Genomic DNA, 18,588 nt, shown 5'->3' on the forward strand with positions numbered 1-18,588 from the left:
TTGCTGCTTTGCTGAAATGATAGTTAGAGAGACTGAAAAATAAGTTATTTATTTTTGACCTGATTCCAGCTTCTATGGACTGTACTTTCAAGACAAGATCAGAACAGCTTATTTCTTAGTTTAAGTGATAGATAGGATGGGAATGCAGAGTGCTGGCCTAATATGTGTGAGGCCCTAGGTTCGATCCCTAGTTCTGAAAAAAAAAAAAAAAAAAAAGTAACAGACTCCTTAAAAAGAAACTTCTATGCTTGAAAAAGAGAAAATGTGAGAATTAAAGGCCCCATTTTTAAAGAGGAGCCCATGCTGAGCTGATGAAAGCAACAGCACTATGAGCCAAGCTTACTGCTGGGCAAGTGAGATTTGCCTTGTCATTACTCAGATGACCCAGGACACAGAGCATATGAAGTCCCACATCCTTCTCGTAACAGCCCAACTGGAGCTAAGGAACAAGGAAGGGTGGGGCTGTTTTATTTGACACAGGTTTGTTTTCTGGTGCATTTAACTTCCCAATTCTGGGCTGGAAAGAATAGCTGCCATCTCCAGGAGGTGCTAGAAATCAGGGAACCAAGTCTTGCTGATGAATTCCCCAAATGTACTAACCCTTCTGTGCCCTTGCCTCCTCCCAAACTTCAAGGGGTCACACCAGGAAGCAGCTACTAATTAAGAACACAATCCAGGGGCTGGGGATGTGGCTCAAGTGGTAGCGTGCTCGCCTGGCATGCGCGCGGCGCTGAGTTTGATTCTCAGCACCACATACAAATAAAGATGTTGTGTCCGACGAAAATTAAACAAATTATATATATATATATATATATATATATATATATATATATANTATAAAGAAAACAATCCAAAAGCTAAGGAATAAATTATTTCTTTTTATTTATATTCTTCTACAAAGTATAAATGCTAATTCAGTAAGTCACTCTATGAGAAAAAGACGCTCTTAAGTGATACCCAATTTTATGAACACTAATTATTCTCCCAAGTCTGGATTTCCTAGAAGTCAGACCACTCACAACTAGGCTTATCTTCCACTTCTCCACTTGAAGGTTGGCCTATTCCCCCAGTTGAATCTCAACTGGGGAAAATATAGAGAACCCACAAAAAAAAAAAGAAAGAAAGAAAAAATGAAACCAGGGGTGATCTAACTATTGAGCTACATCTCTAGTCTTTTTCTTTTTTTGTTATGAAACAGGATCTTGTTAAGTTGCCTAGGCTGGCCTCAAACTTACAATCTTCTTGCCTCCCAAGTCACTGGGTTTACAGGTGAGTGTCACCACACAAGGCACAACACCAAAATTTGTCCAACACTCTGGTAGTATTTTATTTCAAACTCTGATCTCTGCCCAGTGATTACAAAAGAATGTTGCTTATTAGCTCCCACAGTCTCTGCTGTGAAAAAAAGTACAGATGTTTGTTCAGTGAAACATATTGTCTTTCATCTAGACTCAGAAGCTAGACATATGATTTTAAAAAGAAAAAAGGTCCATGTCTATGCATACTAGCCAACGACCTGGGCCCAGCCATCAGACATGGTTGTAAGGATGAATCTGCTCAAAAGATCCAAGCAGGGCAGGAGGAAACAGGAGTGGTGTGAAAGAGATGGATGACTTCACAACGTCCAGAATCATCATCACCAGTGCTTCACCCCAAGAGTCATTTTTGTCGTCAGGCTAGCTGAGACTTATGGTTCTCTCTTTGTGCCTCTTCACATTTTTCCCAAGATTCCAGCTGGGGGCCAGGAATCATCACCGTCTGAAAGATAGTAGGCTGAGTTACCTGCCAGCCAAGACCATGGCTTACCCAGAAGGCTTCATCCCTGCCTCTACCCATCCCATAACAAAGAGTTCCTCTTCTCCACTGTTGAATCTTTCCCTCTCTCCTTAGGTGGAGCCCAAGAGGACTTAGGATGCCCAACTATCGACTGAGGTCTCTTTTTCCTCTGTGGCGCTGGGGATAGAACCCAGGGCCTTGTACATGCTTGGCAAGGGATCTACTTATGAGCTATACCCCCAGCCCCTGCCTCAGGCCTCTTAAACTGTGCAAGCTTCCTTACCTTAAGGATGGGCTGCTTTGGGGGTGCCCATGGGGGAACAATCTTGCCATGCATTCTCCAACTCCCGTAGGGGTTCAGCAGGTGTTTTTCAAACACAATATACTCCAGGACATCCTTGGGTACATCTTCTTGTCCATACATCAACCGCCCAAACCGATCATAGATGGCTAGAGTCTGTAAGGATGAAAACAAATCTGGCATGTTAGGTTTTTTTGTTTTGTTTTCCTTTGTTTTGCCAGACAACCATTTTAGAAATAATCTTAACAAGAATTTTTAAATTTTCAAAAAAATTTTTTTAAATATCAGAAGTCGAGGGCTGGGCTTATAGCTCTGGGGCAGAATGCTTGCCTCATACTTATAAGGTACTGGGTTCAATCCTCAGCACCACATAAAAAATAAATAAAACAAATAAAGATATTGTGTCCATCTTTAAAAAAAAAAATCTCAGAAGTCTGAATCAAAGACTAACTAATCAACTGCTGACACTTTGTTCTTAGAGATTCTTTGATGGGAAAGGGCAGAGTGGGGTTAACACTAGGAAGGGTGAGAGAGAATGTCCTTACACCACACCTTAGTAGGGCTAACATTATAAGCATGAGGAAGGGGCAGTGACAGAAAGAAGACCACAGTGAACCTTTCCTTAGAACCTACAGTACTGGAGCTGGAGATGCAGCTCAGTGGTAGAGCCCCTGCTTAGCATGCATGAGGCCCTGGGTTCCATCCCCAGCATCACCAAAAAAAAAAAAAAAAAAAATCCCCAAACCTCAAATCCTGAACTGGAAGAAGATTCTAAATCTGAGAGAAAAGAGAAGCTGGAAGGAAAGCAAACTGGTGACTCTACCTGCCGTGTGTGCATGCGGACAGTAACCTGGCCATACATGTTGCTCTGGTTCACCATACTCGAGCAGCGAACCTGCACCACCTGGGCCGGCTCTAAAGATTCCACGAAGCCCCATCGGACAGTCTTATACTTGATGTCCCAGACCATATCCTAAGGGCAGAGAAGAACAAGTTCAACTGGGTTTCCCCCTCCCTACAGGGTTGCTGGTACTGCCACACTTGCTCTCACTTCCTGTAATACTACAGCCCACAGGCAGTGTTTCCCACCAAATGCTCTCTTGTGCCTTTTATTCCTAAGTCATGATTAAGCTACTGCTCAAGCTCAAGCTTTAGACTTTTCATCTAAATCACCTCCCCTGAGACCTACCTACCTCAAGGACCCTTCAAGTGAAAACAGCATTCCACACTATTGCCAGCATGCAAAATGAGCCATATTTCCTCTCATTCACTTGCATAATCTATTAATGACTGCATATTTCTCTTCCCTCCCCCCTCACCTTTTAGCAGTAAAGGTAGGAATTTCACCAAGACCTATTGCTCTAATTATCCCTGGGGGGACTGATAGAAACTGAAGTTCTACAGATAGAAACTACAGCTGAATTTGTAGAAAATGAAGTTCTTATTCTTGAACTTCTAACTGGTACCAAAGATTGAACTCAGGGGCACTCAACCACTAAGCCACATCCCCAGCCCTATTTTTTGTATTTTCCTTAGAGACAGGGTCTCACTGAATTGCTTAATGCCTTGCTATTTGCTGAGGCAGGCTCATAAAGCCCTATTCTTGAGAGCCCCTAGTGCACCTAAGGCCGGTTACCAAATAAGCCTTGTGAACCCTTGTTAAATCCTTTGCTGCACTGCAGACATGTGTAGGTGTGGCTTCACACAGCCTACTGTGACCTCAGGATCTACACCGCATGGTTTCAGCGCTGTCCACTGAGGTACTCCTGCTTTTCTTCATTTGCTATGAACCTTACCAGACTCTGTGCCAAGTCATTATCATTTAGCTAAAACTAAAAAAATTTAAGCCTGTGCCTTAAACTTTCTACACTTTCAAATCTGATCCTTCATGCCAGGTGTAGGTGGTGGTACATGCCTGTAATCTCAGCAGCTCAGGAGGCTGCAGCAGGAAGATTGCAAGTTCAAAGTCAGCCTCTGCAACTTAGCAAGGTCCCATTTCAAAATAAAAAATAAAAAAGAGGTGCAGATGTAGCAGTGAGTTGTTCAGCACCCCTGGGTTCAATCCCTGGTACCAAAAATAAATAAATAAATAAAAGAAGAATTAATTGAAAAGAAAAACAAAAAACTGATCCTTTGTAAGACAACACATCTATGCTCTGCCCTTCAGGTATCCAGCAGCTCTAAGAAGGATGAAAACTTACCGGAAAACAGTGTTCAGTTACCAAAGTATGAAGCCGGTCATGGTCTGAGCTAGGAAAGAGAGAGAGAGAGAGAGAGAGAGAGAGAGAGAGAGAGAGATCAGTGACACCTTCTTTTATGATGCCCTGTGTGAAAGTTGAATATGGACCTAAAAGTGAAAAACAATTCATTTTTACATTTTTCTGCACATGTATTGTAAGCCAGATGACATGCTAAGTTCTAGAGACACAAAAATGAACCCTTCTTATCTATTATCCCACCTTAGAAGTTTTCAGGAGAAATAAATTCCATTTTTGATGAGCTCTCTTAGTCTTTTTTGGATTTGTTTGTTTATTTTGGGTATCAAGGACTGAACTCGATATGGCACTCGACCACTGAGCCATATCCCCAGTTCTATTTTGTATTTTATTTAGAAACAGGGTCTAACTGAGTTGCTTAGCTGTTGCTGAGGCTGGCTTTGAATTTGTGATTCTCCCATCTTATACTCCCAAGCTCCTGAGTATTTATTTATTTTAAGGCAGGGTCTTGTTAGGTTGCCTCTGTTGCCCAGGCTGGCCTTGAAGTTGGGATTTTCCTGCTCAGTCTCCGAAGTAGCTGGGACTATAGGCACACACCACCATGCCTGGCTTAAGTTCATTTAATGTTAGAAGAGAACTTACACTGAAAAATAAAAGGAAGACATTCTGAAACATAACAGACAGAACTCATGTGAACCTACTCCCACTGCAAACATCTAGAAATGCTGGGTAAAATATAATGGATACACACACACACAGAGATTGCTTTTTCACTTAGGAGTAGGTTATATCCTGGTAAACCCATCATTAAATTGAAAATACTGAAAGCTAAAGGCACACTTAATACACCTAACCTAACAATATCTCATAGTAACAAAGTATACCACAGAGTATTGAATGGTGGCTTCCCCTGCAGCTGCCCATCATCATGAGACAAAATTATATGCATATTGGTAACTCAAGAAAGATCAAAAATCAAAATTCAAAGTATGGGTTTCTACTGAATATGTATTACTTTCACACCATCATGAAGTAAAAAAAAAATCCTAAGTTGAACCATTGTAAGTCAGGGATCATTTGCACACACATTTTTAAACAGGCAAGACTAAATTACAAGGAAAAAAGGAAAATCCCCAAATGCAAGAAATGAAGAGGGATCCAAAAACATTCAAAAAGGAAAAAATGCAACCTGATAGACTCTATGACAGCATGAAGGATGATTGAGCAATCCAGAAATAAACAGCACATTCTTTTTTTTTTTTAATATTTGCTTTTTAGGGGCTGAGGACGTGGCTCAAGCGGTAGCGCACTCGCCTGGCATGCGTACGGCCCGGGTTCGATCCTCAGCACCATATACAAACAAAGATGTTGTGTCCGCCAAAAACTAAAAAATAAATATTAAAATTCTCTCTCTCTTCTCTCTCTCTCACTCTCTCTTTAAAAAAAAAAAAATTTTACTTTTTAGTTGTAGTTGGACACAAGTTGTGTCCTTTATTTTATTGATTTATATGTGGGATGAGGATTGAACCCAGGGCCCCGCACGTGCTAGGCAAGCACTCTATCGTTGAGCCACAACCCCAGCCCCTACATAGCACATTCTTAAATGGGTCAAAGAAGACAAGGGATATCAGAAAATACTCTGAGATAAATAAAAAATACAACATACCAAAACCTATGGGATGCAGCAAAAGTAATACTAAGAAGAAAATTCAGAGATGCAAATGCCCACATTAAAAAAGAAGAGTGGTCAAGTATATGCTTAGCATGGGTTTAATACATGTAGCATGGGTGCGTACCTGTAGTCTTAGGGACTGGACAGCGTGACATATATTCGTCATGGGTTTCAGAAACTGGAAAGCCCAAGATCAGGGCACTGGCAAATTCGATGTCTGGCATGGACCCATTCAACGTACATTGGTGCCTTCTTGCTAAGTCCTCAAAGGGCAAAAAGTTCTCTCAGGCCTCTTTTATAAGGGCCCTAATTCCATTCATTAGGGCTCTGTTCTCATAATTTGATCAGCTCCCTAAGGATCCAAAGCCTAATACGATCACCTTGGCCGTTAAGATTTCAACATATAATTTTAGGAGGACACAATTATTCAGAGACCAGCATTAGAATAGGCAAATTCATAAAGTGAGAAAATAGAATGGATGTTAACAAAAGAGAAGGGAAAATGGGTAATTATTGCTTAATGACCATAAGGTTTCTGTTTGGGATAATGAACAAGTTCTAGAAATGAATAGTGATAATGGTGGTGCAACAACCACTGAATTATACACTGAAATCATTAAAATGGTAAATTTTATATTATAAAATTTTATAATATTTTATATTTTATATTAGGCATATTTTACTACAAACATGTATAAATATATAAAATATATTAGTAAAGAAAGATAGATATATATATAAATTTTTTATTTTTTGGTACCAGGGATTGAACCTAGGAGCTCTTAACCACTGAGCCACACCTCTAGCCCTTTATTTTTTTAATTAATTTTTTAGTTGTAGTTGGACACAATATCTTTATTTTATTTATTTTTATATGGTGCTAAGGATCAAACCCAGGGCCTCACACATGTTAGGCAAGCGCTCTACTGCTGACCCACAACCCCAGCCCCATCCCTAGCCCTTTTAAATTTTTATTTTGATACAAGGTCTCACTAAGTTGCTCAGGACCTTGCTAAGTTTTTGAGGGTGCCCTTATACTTGTAATGCTCTGTCTCAGCCTCCTGAATCAATGGGATTACAAGTGTGCATCACCACACCCAGCTAAAGGTGTGTGTGTATTTTTTTTTTTTTGTAGTTATAGATGGACACAATAGATAGATAAATAAATCTATCTATTTATTTATTTATTTATCTTGTGGGGCTGAGGATCAAACACAGTGCAGGCACTCTACCACTAAGCCATAACCCCAGCCCCTAAAGGTATAGTTTTTGACATGATTATATCTTTAATTTTTCTTTTTCTTCTTCCTTTTAAGAGAAGGTTTTTCTATATATGTTTTCCAGGCTGGCCTAGAACTCATGGGCTCAGTGATCCTCCTGCCTTAGTCCTCCAGCCTCAGTATCCCAAGTAGCTAGGATTACAGGTGTGCTCCATGGTACCCAGCATATCTTTTGATTCTTAAAAAATAAATATTTGGGCTGAGTAAGGTGGTGTGGGTCTATAATTCCAGCTACTGAGGACGTTAACACTGGAGGATTCCAAGTTCAAGGCCAACATGGGCAACACAGCAAAACTCTACTCAAAATCAAAAAATGTAAAAGGGCTAGTTATGTAGCTCAGTGGTAGAGCATGTGCTTAGCACTGTATAAGGCCCTGGACTCACTCCTCAGTACCAAAAAACAAAACTATTTTTTAGAAAAATGCAGGCATGGGCTGGGGATGTGGCTCAAGCGGTAGCGCGCTCGCCTGGCATGCATGCGTCCCGGGTTCGATCCTTAGCACCACATACAAACAAAGATGTTGTGTCCGCCGAAAACTGAAAAATAAATATTGAAATTCTCTCTCTCTCTCTCTCTTTAAAAAAAAAAAAAAAGAAAAATGCAGGCATACAAAAGATAAGAACTAACCAAAATCAAAAAGAGGGGAGAGAAAAGACAACTGAAAACAATTGTACAGCATATATAGATTGTGGAGTTACCAAAGATTTTAAAATAAGTGTAATAATATGTTTAAGAATTCAGGGGCTGGGGATATAGTTCAATTGGTAGAGTACTTGTCTTGCATGGACAAGGCCTTGGGTTCAATCTCCAGTACCACCAAAAAAAAAAATAATAATAATAATTCAGGAGCAACCTGCTATTGGGTCCCCCCTTGCTCTGTGGGAGCTCTGTCACTTTTCTCCTTGCTTAAATAAATCCTACTCCTTTCATTCTTGCAAAAAAACAAAGAAAGAAAATAAATTAGAGCCAGGCACAATGGCACATGCCTATAATCCCAGCAGCTCAGGAGGCTGAGCCCTAAACAACTTAGCAAAACTCTGTCTCAAAATAAAATAAAAGAGCTGGGGACATAGCTCAGTGGCAAAGCACCCCTGGGTTCAATTCCCAGTACCAAAAAAAAGAGAGAAAAGAAATTAGGGGCTGGGGATGTGCTCAAGCGGTAGCACGCTCGCCTGGCATGCGTGCGGCCCGGGTTCGATCCTCAGCACCACATACAAACAAAGATGTTGTGTCTGCTGAAAACTAAAAAATAAATATTAAAATTCTCTCTATCTCTCTGTCTCTATCACTCTCTCTTAAAAAAAAAAAAAAAAAAAAAAGAAAAGAAATTAGGTGACAAGACAGATGTGCATCTGTAATCCCAGCTACTTGGGGTGGGGAGCACAGGGAGTAGCTGAGCCAGAAGGATATTTGGCCCAGTAATTCAAGGCCAGCTTGGGCAACATATCAATACCTTGACTTTCCCTCTCTCTCTCTCTTTTTTTTTAGTTGTACTTGGACACAATACTTTTATTTTATTTATTGTATGTGGTGCTAGGTGAGCACTCTACCACTGAGCCACAACCCCAGCCCAAAAAACCTTGACTCTATAAAATAAATAAATAAATAAATATCATAATATATTAAGTAAGAAGTTAGATGACAAGATGGAAAAATTTAGCAGAGAAACTGGACACAGTAAAAAACAACAACAAGGGGCTGGGGATGTGGCTCAAGCGGTAGCATGCTCGCCTGGCATGCGTGCGGCCTGGGTTCGATCCTCAGCACCACATACAAACAAAGATGTTGTGTCCGCCGAAAACTAATAAATATTAAAAAAAAAAATACAACAACAACAACAATAAGGGCTGGGATTGTGGCTCAGTGGTAGAGCGCTCGCCTAGAACAGGCGGGACCCGGGTTTGATTCTCAGCACCACATAAAAATAAAGGCGTTGTGTTGTGTCCATCTACACCTAAAAAAAATAAAATATTTAAACAACAACAACAAAAATCAAGTGAAAAAAGATCAAGCTAAGTTTAACAGCAAATTACCTACATTAAAAAGACAAGAAGACAAACCAGAAATAATCAGACTAAAGATGTAGAGATGGAAAAAAAATGACTGAAAAAATATTTAAAAAGAGCCTAAAACACTTTTGGCACATAGTGAAAAGCTCTAACATATGTCTATTCAAAAATCACACAATGAAACAAAAAAGTAGAGCAGAAGCAACATTTGAAGAGATATTCTGAGAATCTTCCAACACTGACAAAATACCCTAAAATTTAAAAACCAATAGGAAACATACCAGAACAAAGACACACACACAAACACACACAACTGTAAGTACATCATAGTAAACTGCTGAATACTCAAGGGAGAGAAAAAAATCTTAAAAGCAGCCAGATGAAAAGAAACTTTAACTTCAAAGAAACAACTAGAAAAAATAGATAACTTTCCAATAGAAACAGCAATAACCAAAAGATTACATCTTCAAAATGCTCATAGAAAATAAGAAAGAAGGAAGGAATTATTTCAGGTTTGGGAAGGGAAGTAAACAAAAAAATGAAAGCTACATAAAAAGAAACCAGAACCAAAAATTTAGACCACAATAACATGGAAGGTGGATAAGGCAATGATTAAAATTAAAGTGTTTGCTGGGCACAGTGGCACACATCTGTAATCCCAGCAGCTCAGGAGACTGAGGCATGAGGATCATGAGTTCAAAGCCAGCCTCAACAACTTATCGAGGCCCTAAGTGATTCAGCAAGACCCTATCTCAAGATAAAAATGTTCTGCCAGACATGGTGGCCTACACTTGTAATCCCAGCTACTTGGGAGGCTATGGCAAGAGGACTACAAGTCTGAGGCCAGCCTGGACAACTTAGCAAGACTTTGTATCAAAATAAAAAAGACTGGGGAATGTAGCTCAGTAGTCAAGTGCCTCTGGGTTCAATCCCTAGCACCACAAAAAAAAAAAAAAAAATAGTTAAAATGCCCTTGGTTGAAAAAAAGTTAAAATGTCCTTGGTTGAATAAAATTTAAAAAGCTGGAAATTTTCAAAAGTAACTAATTCAAAATAACTCAAGGAAAGGAAAATGTACATACATAAGACAAATGTACAAAAAAGATCAGGATGATTTAAGCCATTCCAGCATAGTCCCAACACTTGCAGGTGAAACTGAGGCAGACCAAATGGTAAAAACTCCTACAAGCAGGGAGAGAAGCAAAACATCACTTCAGTCACTAATTACTTTCCACATTGCAAGTTCTCTCAAAGAACTCTTTTTTTTTTTTTAATATTTATTTTTCAGTTGTTGTTACACACAATATGTTTATTTATATATGGTGCTAAGGATCGAACCGACGACCTCACACATGCTAGGTGAGCGCTCTACCGCTGAGCCACAACCCCAGCCCCAGAACTCTTTTTTTTTTTTAATTGTTGATGGACCTTTATTTTATTTGTTTATTTATATATGGTGCTAAGAATGGAATCCAGTGCCTCACACATGCCAGGCAAGCACTGTACCACTGAGCTACAACCCCAGCCCCTCACTCTAGAACTCTTATTTGAAGGAAAAGGAAATAAATATGTACAGAAAACTGTGCCTTGGGGCTGTGTTGTGGCTCAGTGGTAGAGTACATGCCTAGCATGTGAGGCATTGGGTTCCATTCTTAGCACTGTATATACGTAAGTGAATAAAAATAAAGGTCCATCAAAATCTAAAAAAACATATATTTTTTAAAAAATGTGCCTAGGATAATAGCTATTGAGAACAAACACATACAAGATAGGGAGTTCACTTACTTGTTTAGACAAAGGTGTGCTTCTATGAAAATATCCTTAGCTTTTTCAGGGAAGTCCTTTGTTTTAAAATTAGCATCAAATTCTTTTATCTTCCGGATTCTGTAAAATTAAGCATGAGAATCATTATAAAGAAAGCTTCATAGAATTCCCATAACTCCTAACTTACATTAACCTCCATTAGTACCTGCTCATTCAATAATTAATTTTTGAATGTCTCAATTCCTGTAAATTCAAGCCTCAAATTCTCAAATCAATCATTCAAGGCTCTCAAAGTGAAATTTTAGAATTCTGGGATTGAAAAAATTTATCCTGGTTGGGGTTGTGGCTCAGCGGTAGCACGCTTGCCTAGCATGCGTGAAGCACTGGGTTCGATTCTCAGCACCACATACAAATAAGTGAAAATAAAAGTCCATCAACAATTAAAAAACATATTTAAAAAAAATTATCCTATGAGCACTAAGACAGAAAGAACAACCCAGAAGCATAGTTTAGTGACAGAGCACATGCTCAGCACATGAATACCTAGTTCAATCCCAAGGAAAGACAGGAAAGGAAGAAAGATAAAAAGGTAGGAAGGAGGGAGGGAAGGCAAGGAAAAAAGGAAGGAAGGAAGAATGGATGATCAAACAGTTTTCATACAAAGCTTCAAGAGTCAGAATGGTGGGCTGCCGATAAAGCTCAGTTGGCAGAGTGCTTGCCTTGCATGCAAAAGACCCTGGTTTAAATCCCCAGCACGACAAAAATAAAAATCAGAATGAAGAAGTACTTTTTATACTGGGGACTGAACCCAGGGATATTCTACCACAGAGCTACACAGCCCTTTTCTTTTATTTTTTGAGATAGGTGACTGGGTTTACAGGTATGCACTAGCATGCCAAGTGGAGCAGTACTTTTTCCCCCCAATACTAGGAATTGAACTCTGGGCCTCACACATGCTAGGCAAGTACTATACCACTGAGGTATATCCCCAGCTTCAGAACAGTGGTTTTAATTGAGGAAAAAGTAAATCTGGCCCAGAATTGTATTCCTGAGAAAATTATAAATGAAGTAGGAGAATAAAAGATGATTTATTTTTTCTTTGAGTACTGGGGATTGAACCTAGGGGTGCTTAACCACAGAGCCACATCCCTCTCAGCCTTTTTTATTGAGAGGATCTTTATAAGTTGTTTAGGGCCTCGCTAAGTTGGTAAGGCTGGCTTTGAATTTGTGATCCTCCTGCCTCAGCCTCCTGAGCTGCTGGGATTATAGGCACATACCACAATATCCAGTAAGATTTCTCTTTTATATTGTAAGATCTCATTTATTGACCATGCACTGTTTTTGGGTTTTGTTTTTAATATTTTAGTTATGGATGGACACAATACCTTTATTTATTTATTTTTATGTGGTGCTAAGCCTTAAACCCAGTGCCTCACACATGCTAGGCAAGTGCTCCACCACTAAGCTACAGCTCCAGCCCCCCATAAATTGTTTCTTAAGAAGCTACTAAAGAATATGTCATCAGAGTAAAAAATGAAGCATTAGCCAGGTGCCGTAGTGTAGACCCAGCAACTTGGGAAGCTGAGGCAGGGGAATAATGAGTATAAGGCCAGTCTAGGAAATAGAGGGATCCCATCTCAAAAAGCAAAAAACCAAACCAAAAACCAAACAACACATGAAAAGGGAAGACACAGGACCCAAGAAACAGGGAATACAACACAAGAGAAAAAAAAGGAATGTTAGGCTGTTGACTATAAATAGATCCCAAGATGTACAGTGGGGCCCAAAAAGCAACTAACTAAGACTGAAATAGACAGGTTCCAGGAACAATTTCTTGAGGATTAAACTGATAAATACTCAATGTTTTAAATGCAATAAAAGGGGATTTACATAAATACAGGTTTTTTTAAGCAAAATAGAAAACACGACCTTCAGAAAAAAAAATTTATGTTGGAAAGGAAAAACAATCATAATGTATTATATGATTCATAAGTCAATAGCATTTTGAGTTATAATTATATAATTAGGGGCTGGGGCTATAGCTCAGCGGTAGAGTGCTTGCCTAGCACATGTGAGGCCCTGGGTTCAATCCTCAGCACCACATACAAATGAATAAATAGAATAAAGGTATTTAAAAAAAAAAAATAATAATAATTATATAATTAGGGAATTCTGATTTAATCAGAGTGTAACTATAAATATATTCAAAGTATGAAGAACACCATCCAGTAGAATTTATTCCAGGAATGCAAGGTTAGCTTAAAATTGAATGTCAATTAGTGTAACATACCATATGGACAGAATAAAGACAAATAGACCATCATCTCAATAGATACCACAAAAGCATTTGACAGTTGTTGGTGGTATATGTCTATAATCTCTGCTACTTGGTAGGCTGAGGCACAGGATCACAAGTTTGAGGCCAGACTGGACAACTAAGGAAGAACCTGTCTCAAAATTTTAAAAATGTAAAAAAAGGGCTAGGGATGAAGCTCAGTGGTAGAGTGTCCCTGGGCTCAATCCACATTATGGGATGGGGATGGGGTGGCATTTGACAAAAACCAACACCTTTTCAATAATTTTTTTCACTACAGAGCCTTGCTCGTATTGTTCTGTCTCCCTAGAATGCCATTCCCTGCTATCCTTCTCCACCTAGCTAATCCAAACAATCCCTTAGGTCCTAACTTTAAAATATCATTTCCTCAGGGAAGCCTTCCCTGCTCCACCAGATTGTCATCTTTCCCTGTCATGTGCTCCCACAGCACTCATACTTCAGCTTATCTAAAATTATTTAATTGTATGCAATCAGTATTTACAATGACTGTTTTTCCTTCCTAGGATGGTAACTCTATGAAAAAATTATATGAGTTTTGTTCATCATAATTATCAGAGACCCCACAGTTCAGGAGCAATTATTAGCAGTACAGTTATTAGAAAAAGTAAGTATAAGTGTTCAGTTACAATTAAAGCAAAAGCAGCACTAAAAAGAGTTAGAGAAGGCCTAACAGCAGACACTACTCTTTTTTTTTTGTTTTTTTTTAGGGAGAGAGAGAGAGAATTTTAATATTTATTTTTTAGTTTTCTGCGGACACGCCAGGCGAGCGTGCTACCGCTTGAGCCACATCCCCAGCCCACAGACACTACTCTTGAAATGGGTTTTATGTTAGTAAGGCAAGGGGAGGGTGTTTTCAGGATGTGCAAAGAGAGAAGCACAGCACAGAACTCTAAGGAATTGGCAATTAGTTCAGAAATGCTGAAGTTTAGGATGAGAAAAATAGAACAAGGGGCAAAAGATGATGATAGAGGAGGTGGCAAGGGCCAGATCACAAGTGTTGCCTATCACTGAAGAAATCTGGATTTTATTCTTCAGGCAATGGAGAACCCAGAGTTTAAAGCAGAGAAGGTGACATGATAAGATCTGTATTTAGAGAAATAAGTCATGGCCATGTGAAAAACTAACTCTGACAATATACTTGTACTCATAAACCTATACATAATCCCAAAGCACTTATAATTTAGATTCAGAAAGTGACAAATACTAAGTGATTTTGTACTTTCAATTAATAAGTTCAAGATCCTGCTCCTTAAGGCCCTATTTGTTCCCTGTAACAGATGTCTTCTTGACCCTTTTTTTTTAACTTTTCTTACTCTTTGAAGCTTTAACTCTAAGATAATTCTTAAATAAATATGCTGCCTTTATTATTATTTATTAAAAATTTTAAATGTGATTGCAAAAGGGGTCCACATATTAACTGATTTGACTAAATTATCAATAAAGATTGAGATGTTAAGAATCAGAATGCGGGCTGGGGATGTGGCTCAAGCGGTAGCGCGCTCGCCTGGCATGCGTGCGGCCCGGGTTCGATCCTCAGCACCACATGCAGGCAAAGATGTTCTTCCCGCCGAAAAAAATCAGAATGCCACTTGGGTTGTGGCTCAGCAGTTAGAGCATTCGCCTGGCATGTGCGAGGCCCTGGGTTCGATCCTCAGCACCACATAAAAATAAATAAACAAAATAAAGGTATTGTGTCCAACTACAACTAAAAAATAAATATTCAAAAAAAAGGAATTAGAATGCCCACATTATTCTGCATTAAATACAAATCTATTACAGAAGACAATACTGACAAAACATTAAAGAAGTTATACTCAACCCAATTAACCCAAGAAGGCATCTCTGGGATAAAGTAACAATAAGAAACTTCTATTTTAACATTGACCCATAATTGTCTCCAACACCTACGACAATTGTGATGCTGCATTTTTCTTCAATCGCTCAGTTCTCTGTTTCAGTCCTTCCTTTGAAAGAGATGACATTCGAGCATCACCCTCAGGAGGAACATAAGCATCAAAGATACCAGCTGTAAGGAGAGAAGAAAACTAAATAGGTTTTAAAAGAATCATAAAAAATCACCTTCAGGTCACATAAAATTGGGAAGGATCCTGGATAAAAAGTAAACTAATCTATAAAATAGGCTTCCACATAGAAGAAACCATGTTATACTAGGAAAAAAACAGAATAACTTAAAAGTCTGTTTCTACTTCTACAAAATGTGGAAATTTCACATTTGCTTTCTAGAAATACTGTGAAAACAAGATCAAGATTTTGTGAAACACAATGTATATAAAATAAATACTGAGGCTGAATTGATTTAGTGGTTAATTAAATGCTATCAATCTTAGTTCAAGAATTCCAAATTCCAGAAGGTCTCTGATAGTAGAGTATTGGGTAAAGGTCCCCAAAATACTGCACCTCACCTGTACAGGCCACATGTATGGGCCGATCCAAACGTTCTGGGGGAATAACCAATCCTGCTTTCCGGGCATATTCTATAAACTCCTTTTCTGTTTTGTATTTGGGTTCATAAGCAGGAGGTGTGAAACGTTTTTTAGTTCTTACTGGAACTACAGCTGTAGACTGAGTCATCAAGAGTGACTGAAATATAAGGAACAGATTAGAGTATAGGCAACCTGAAAAAAAAAATCTATTTTGAACAAACTCTAAGCAATGCATATCCAAAGATTGTTTCAGGAAGAATTATAATGGAGAAAATGCACTGATGCCTTAACACCTAGGGACATATCAGACTCCAGTTAGCAACTTTTATTAACATCACTCAACATTTATTTACAAAAGGCTTTCTTCTAGTACATTCCATAGTACTGCTAGATACAGAGTTATTAAAGCAAAGCACTTTCAAAGAACTTTTCAGTCTGATGAGGAACTTTAATATCAACCCAATACCCACATGAGTGGAATGCTGTTATTGAAATATAAGCAAAGTTCTCTTCTTGACACCTTTTGCTCATTCTAAAAGGAATCTCACTGGAAACTATTCTGCTGTTCTAGCTCCCAATGAACAAAAAATAATTTAAAGGCCAGGTGACCTGCTCACTCTGATCATAAGATTTGCTCAGGAAGGGGCAGTGACAATAAAGGACTCCCTCCTTTCCAGCTACCTTTTTTTTTTAATATTTATTTTTTAGTTTTAGGTGGATATAATATTCTTATTTTATTTTTATGTGGTGCTGAGGATGGAACCCAGTGCCTCATGCATGATAGGCAAGTGCTCTACCACTGAGCCACAAATCTCAGCCCTTCCAGCTACCTTTTTTTTTTTTTTAAATTGGTCATTGAACCCAGGAGCACTTTACCACTGAGTCACATCCTCAGCCCTTTTATTATTTTGAGACTAGGTCTCCCCAAGTTGCTTTGGGCTTCACTAAACTGCTGAGGCTCGTCTTGAACTTGGAATTCTTCTGGCTCAGCCTCCCGAGTCGCTGGGATTACAGGCCACCTTTCCAGCTACCATTCAATTTAGGCTATGTGTAAGAATCTAGGAGAAGCGGGCCCACCCGCCAAGGCTCCACTTCTTTCCCCTTTAACACCTCCAGATAGACCCAATCCAAACTGAAGGGACCTAATTCATTTGACCTTAAGGCCCCGCACAGGATCTCCCCATTAGGTCACCGAGCAACGTAAGGGAATCTAGTCCATCTCAAAACTTTTCCCCTAACTAGATCTGGCCGCTTGGCCCAGTTGCACCAAGAAAAACTGCGCAACGCATATTCCCTTCTATTCTATCCTCCTTCTCCAGTCCCTAGCGTCCTATCTGTCCTGTCCCTACCCACCTGCCGAGACCACCATCCCAAAGCTTTGGATAAGCAAGACAACCTCCGAGGCACGGGGGCTGCCATTTTGTTCACGCAAAGGCCGCTGGGATGGGGGCTCCGCAAAAAAGTGTGAGGTAGGAGAGAAGGCGCAAAGGGTGGAGCTAGCTCGGGAGTGGAATTTTCCAGGGAGCGCGCCCTCTGACGAAATGTGAGCCGCGTGGACGCGCACGTGCTCGCGGGGGTAGGGAGGGTCGCGTACGGACGCGCGCGTGCGCAGTTGGGGGTATGGAGAAATGCACGGCTGTCACGCGCCGGCTGGAGAATGCTTGAGTGCCAGCTGCGCGTGCGCATGAGGCTGTCTAGCGGCTTGTGGTTTCTGCATTCCTATGTGTTTGACACCTTGCTGCACCTTACTTACGTTCGGTAAAAAAATAAAAAGGTGTTCCCTCTGAACTCAAGAGAGTTCTGAGGAGACAAGTATTTACCTTAAAAGCCAGGAGTACATTGAAGGTTTCTTGGATCCCAGAAAGGGCGAAAATGAGTAATTTCTGGATCTTTATCTGACCTTATATTATATGCTCTGTAACCTAAAACCTGAGCCTCAAGTTTTCCCTATCTACCTGGGAAGAAAAGTCTTATTGTTGAATTAGAATTGTCCATTGTGTTTACTAAGGCAAAAGGTACCCAAGACATTTTTGATTTGTCATTTCAGAAAAGTCACAGGCTTAATATTAACAAATTTAATAATAGTTGATACTTAGAAATCACTTACCAGCTGCCTGGCAATTTTCTAAGCATTTTACATCCTTTAACTCAATCTTCACCAAATAAGAACAATATTCCCATTTTACATTATATGGTTGAATCACAGAGGAATTAAGTAATTTATTTACTGTTAGACAGCTAAAAACTGGCAGAACTGAAGTTCAAATCCAAACAGTCTAACTCAGAATCCATGTTCTTAACCACTATGATGTACTTCTTACATTCAGTTCTTAAAGGAGTCATGATTTGGTGATTATCCTGAAAAATTCAGTTGTCAAAGCAAACATATTCCACACTTATTCTCTGGGTTTGTTGTTGTTTGTAGTTTTGGTTTGGTTTGGTTTGGTTCTGGGTATTGAACCTAGCGGCACTTTACCACAGAGATACATTCCCAGCCTTTATTATTTTTTATTTTGAGACAGGATCTGGAATAATTACTGAAGCTGACCTCCAATTTGTGATCCTCCTGCCTCAGCCTCCTGAGTTACTAGGATTATAGGGATGCACCACCAAGCCAGTTTACCCATTGGTTATTATTTTTTATTATTTTTTTATTATTTTTTATTATTATTTTATCAATTACTGTTTGAGCACCTATCTACAATATTTTGCAATGAATTAGGAACTATGGTCTGTGCATATAAGAGCTTTTAGGCTGGAGGATAATTCCTAAAAAGGTTGAAATAAAGTG

The 18,588-nt window shown here is 39.3% G+C and overlaps 1 protein-coding gene across 1 annotated transcript; it reads right to left on the minus strand.

Moving 5' to 3' along the window:
- Positions 1-858: 858 nt before the first annotated feature.
- Positions 859-17,337, minus strand: Mrpl45 (mitochondrial ribosomal protein L45). Its single transcript, XM_015506677.2, has 8 exons — positions 17,151-17,337; positions 15,777-15,954; positions 15,262-15,379; positions 11,040-11,138; positions 4,279-4,327; positions 2,901-3,050; positions 2,060-2,233; positions 859-1,758 (listed from the first exon to the last, which is right to left on the minus strand). The coding sequence occupies exons 1-8, from the start codon at positions 17,214-17,216 to the stop codon at positions 1,672-1,674; spliced, it is 921 nt and encodes a 306-aa protein (XP_015362163.1). The 5' UTR covers positions 17,217-17,337; the 3' UTR covers positions 859-1,671.
- Between the last annotated feature and the right edge of the window lie 1,251 nt (positions 17,338-18,588).

The sequence above is a fragment of the Marmota marmota genome, unplaced genomic scaffold (assembly GCF_001458135.2).
Source record: "Marmota marmota marmota unplaced genomic scaffold, marMar, whole genome shotgun sequence".
Classification (NCBI taxonomy): Eukaryota; Metazoa; Chordata; class Mammalia; order Rodentia; family Sciuridae; genus Marmota; species Marmota marmota.

Coding starts and splice junctions, on each gene's coding strand:
- Mrpl45 (XM_015506677.2), bottom strand. CDS start 17,216: ATGGCAGCCCCCGTGCCTCGGAGGTTGTCTTGCTTATCCAAAGCTTTG. Junction 15,955..17,150: donor TGGGATGGTGGTCTCGGCAG/GTGGGTAGGGAC, acceptor CTTATATTTCAG/TCACTCTTGATGACTCAGTC. Junction 4,328..11,039: donor GCACACCTTTGTCTAAACAA/GTAAGTGAACTC, acceptor TCTCTTTCCTAG/CTCAGACCATGACCGGCTTC.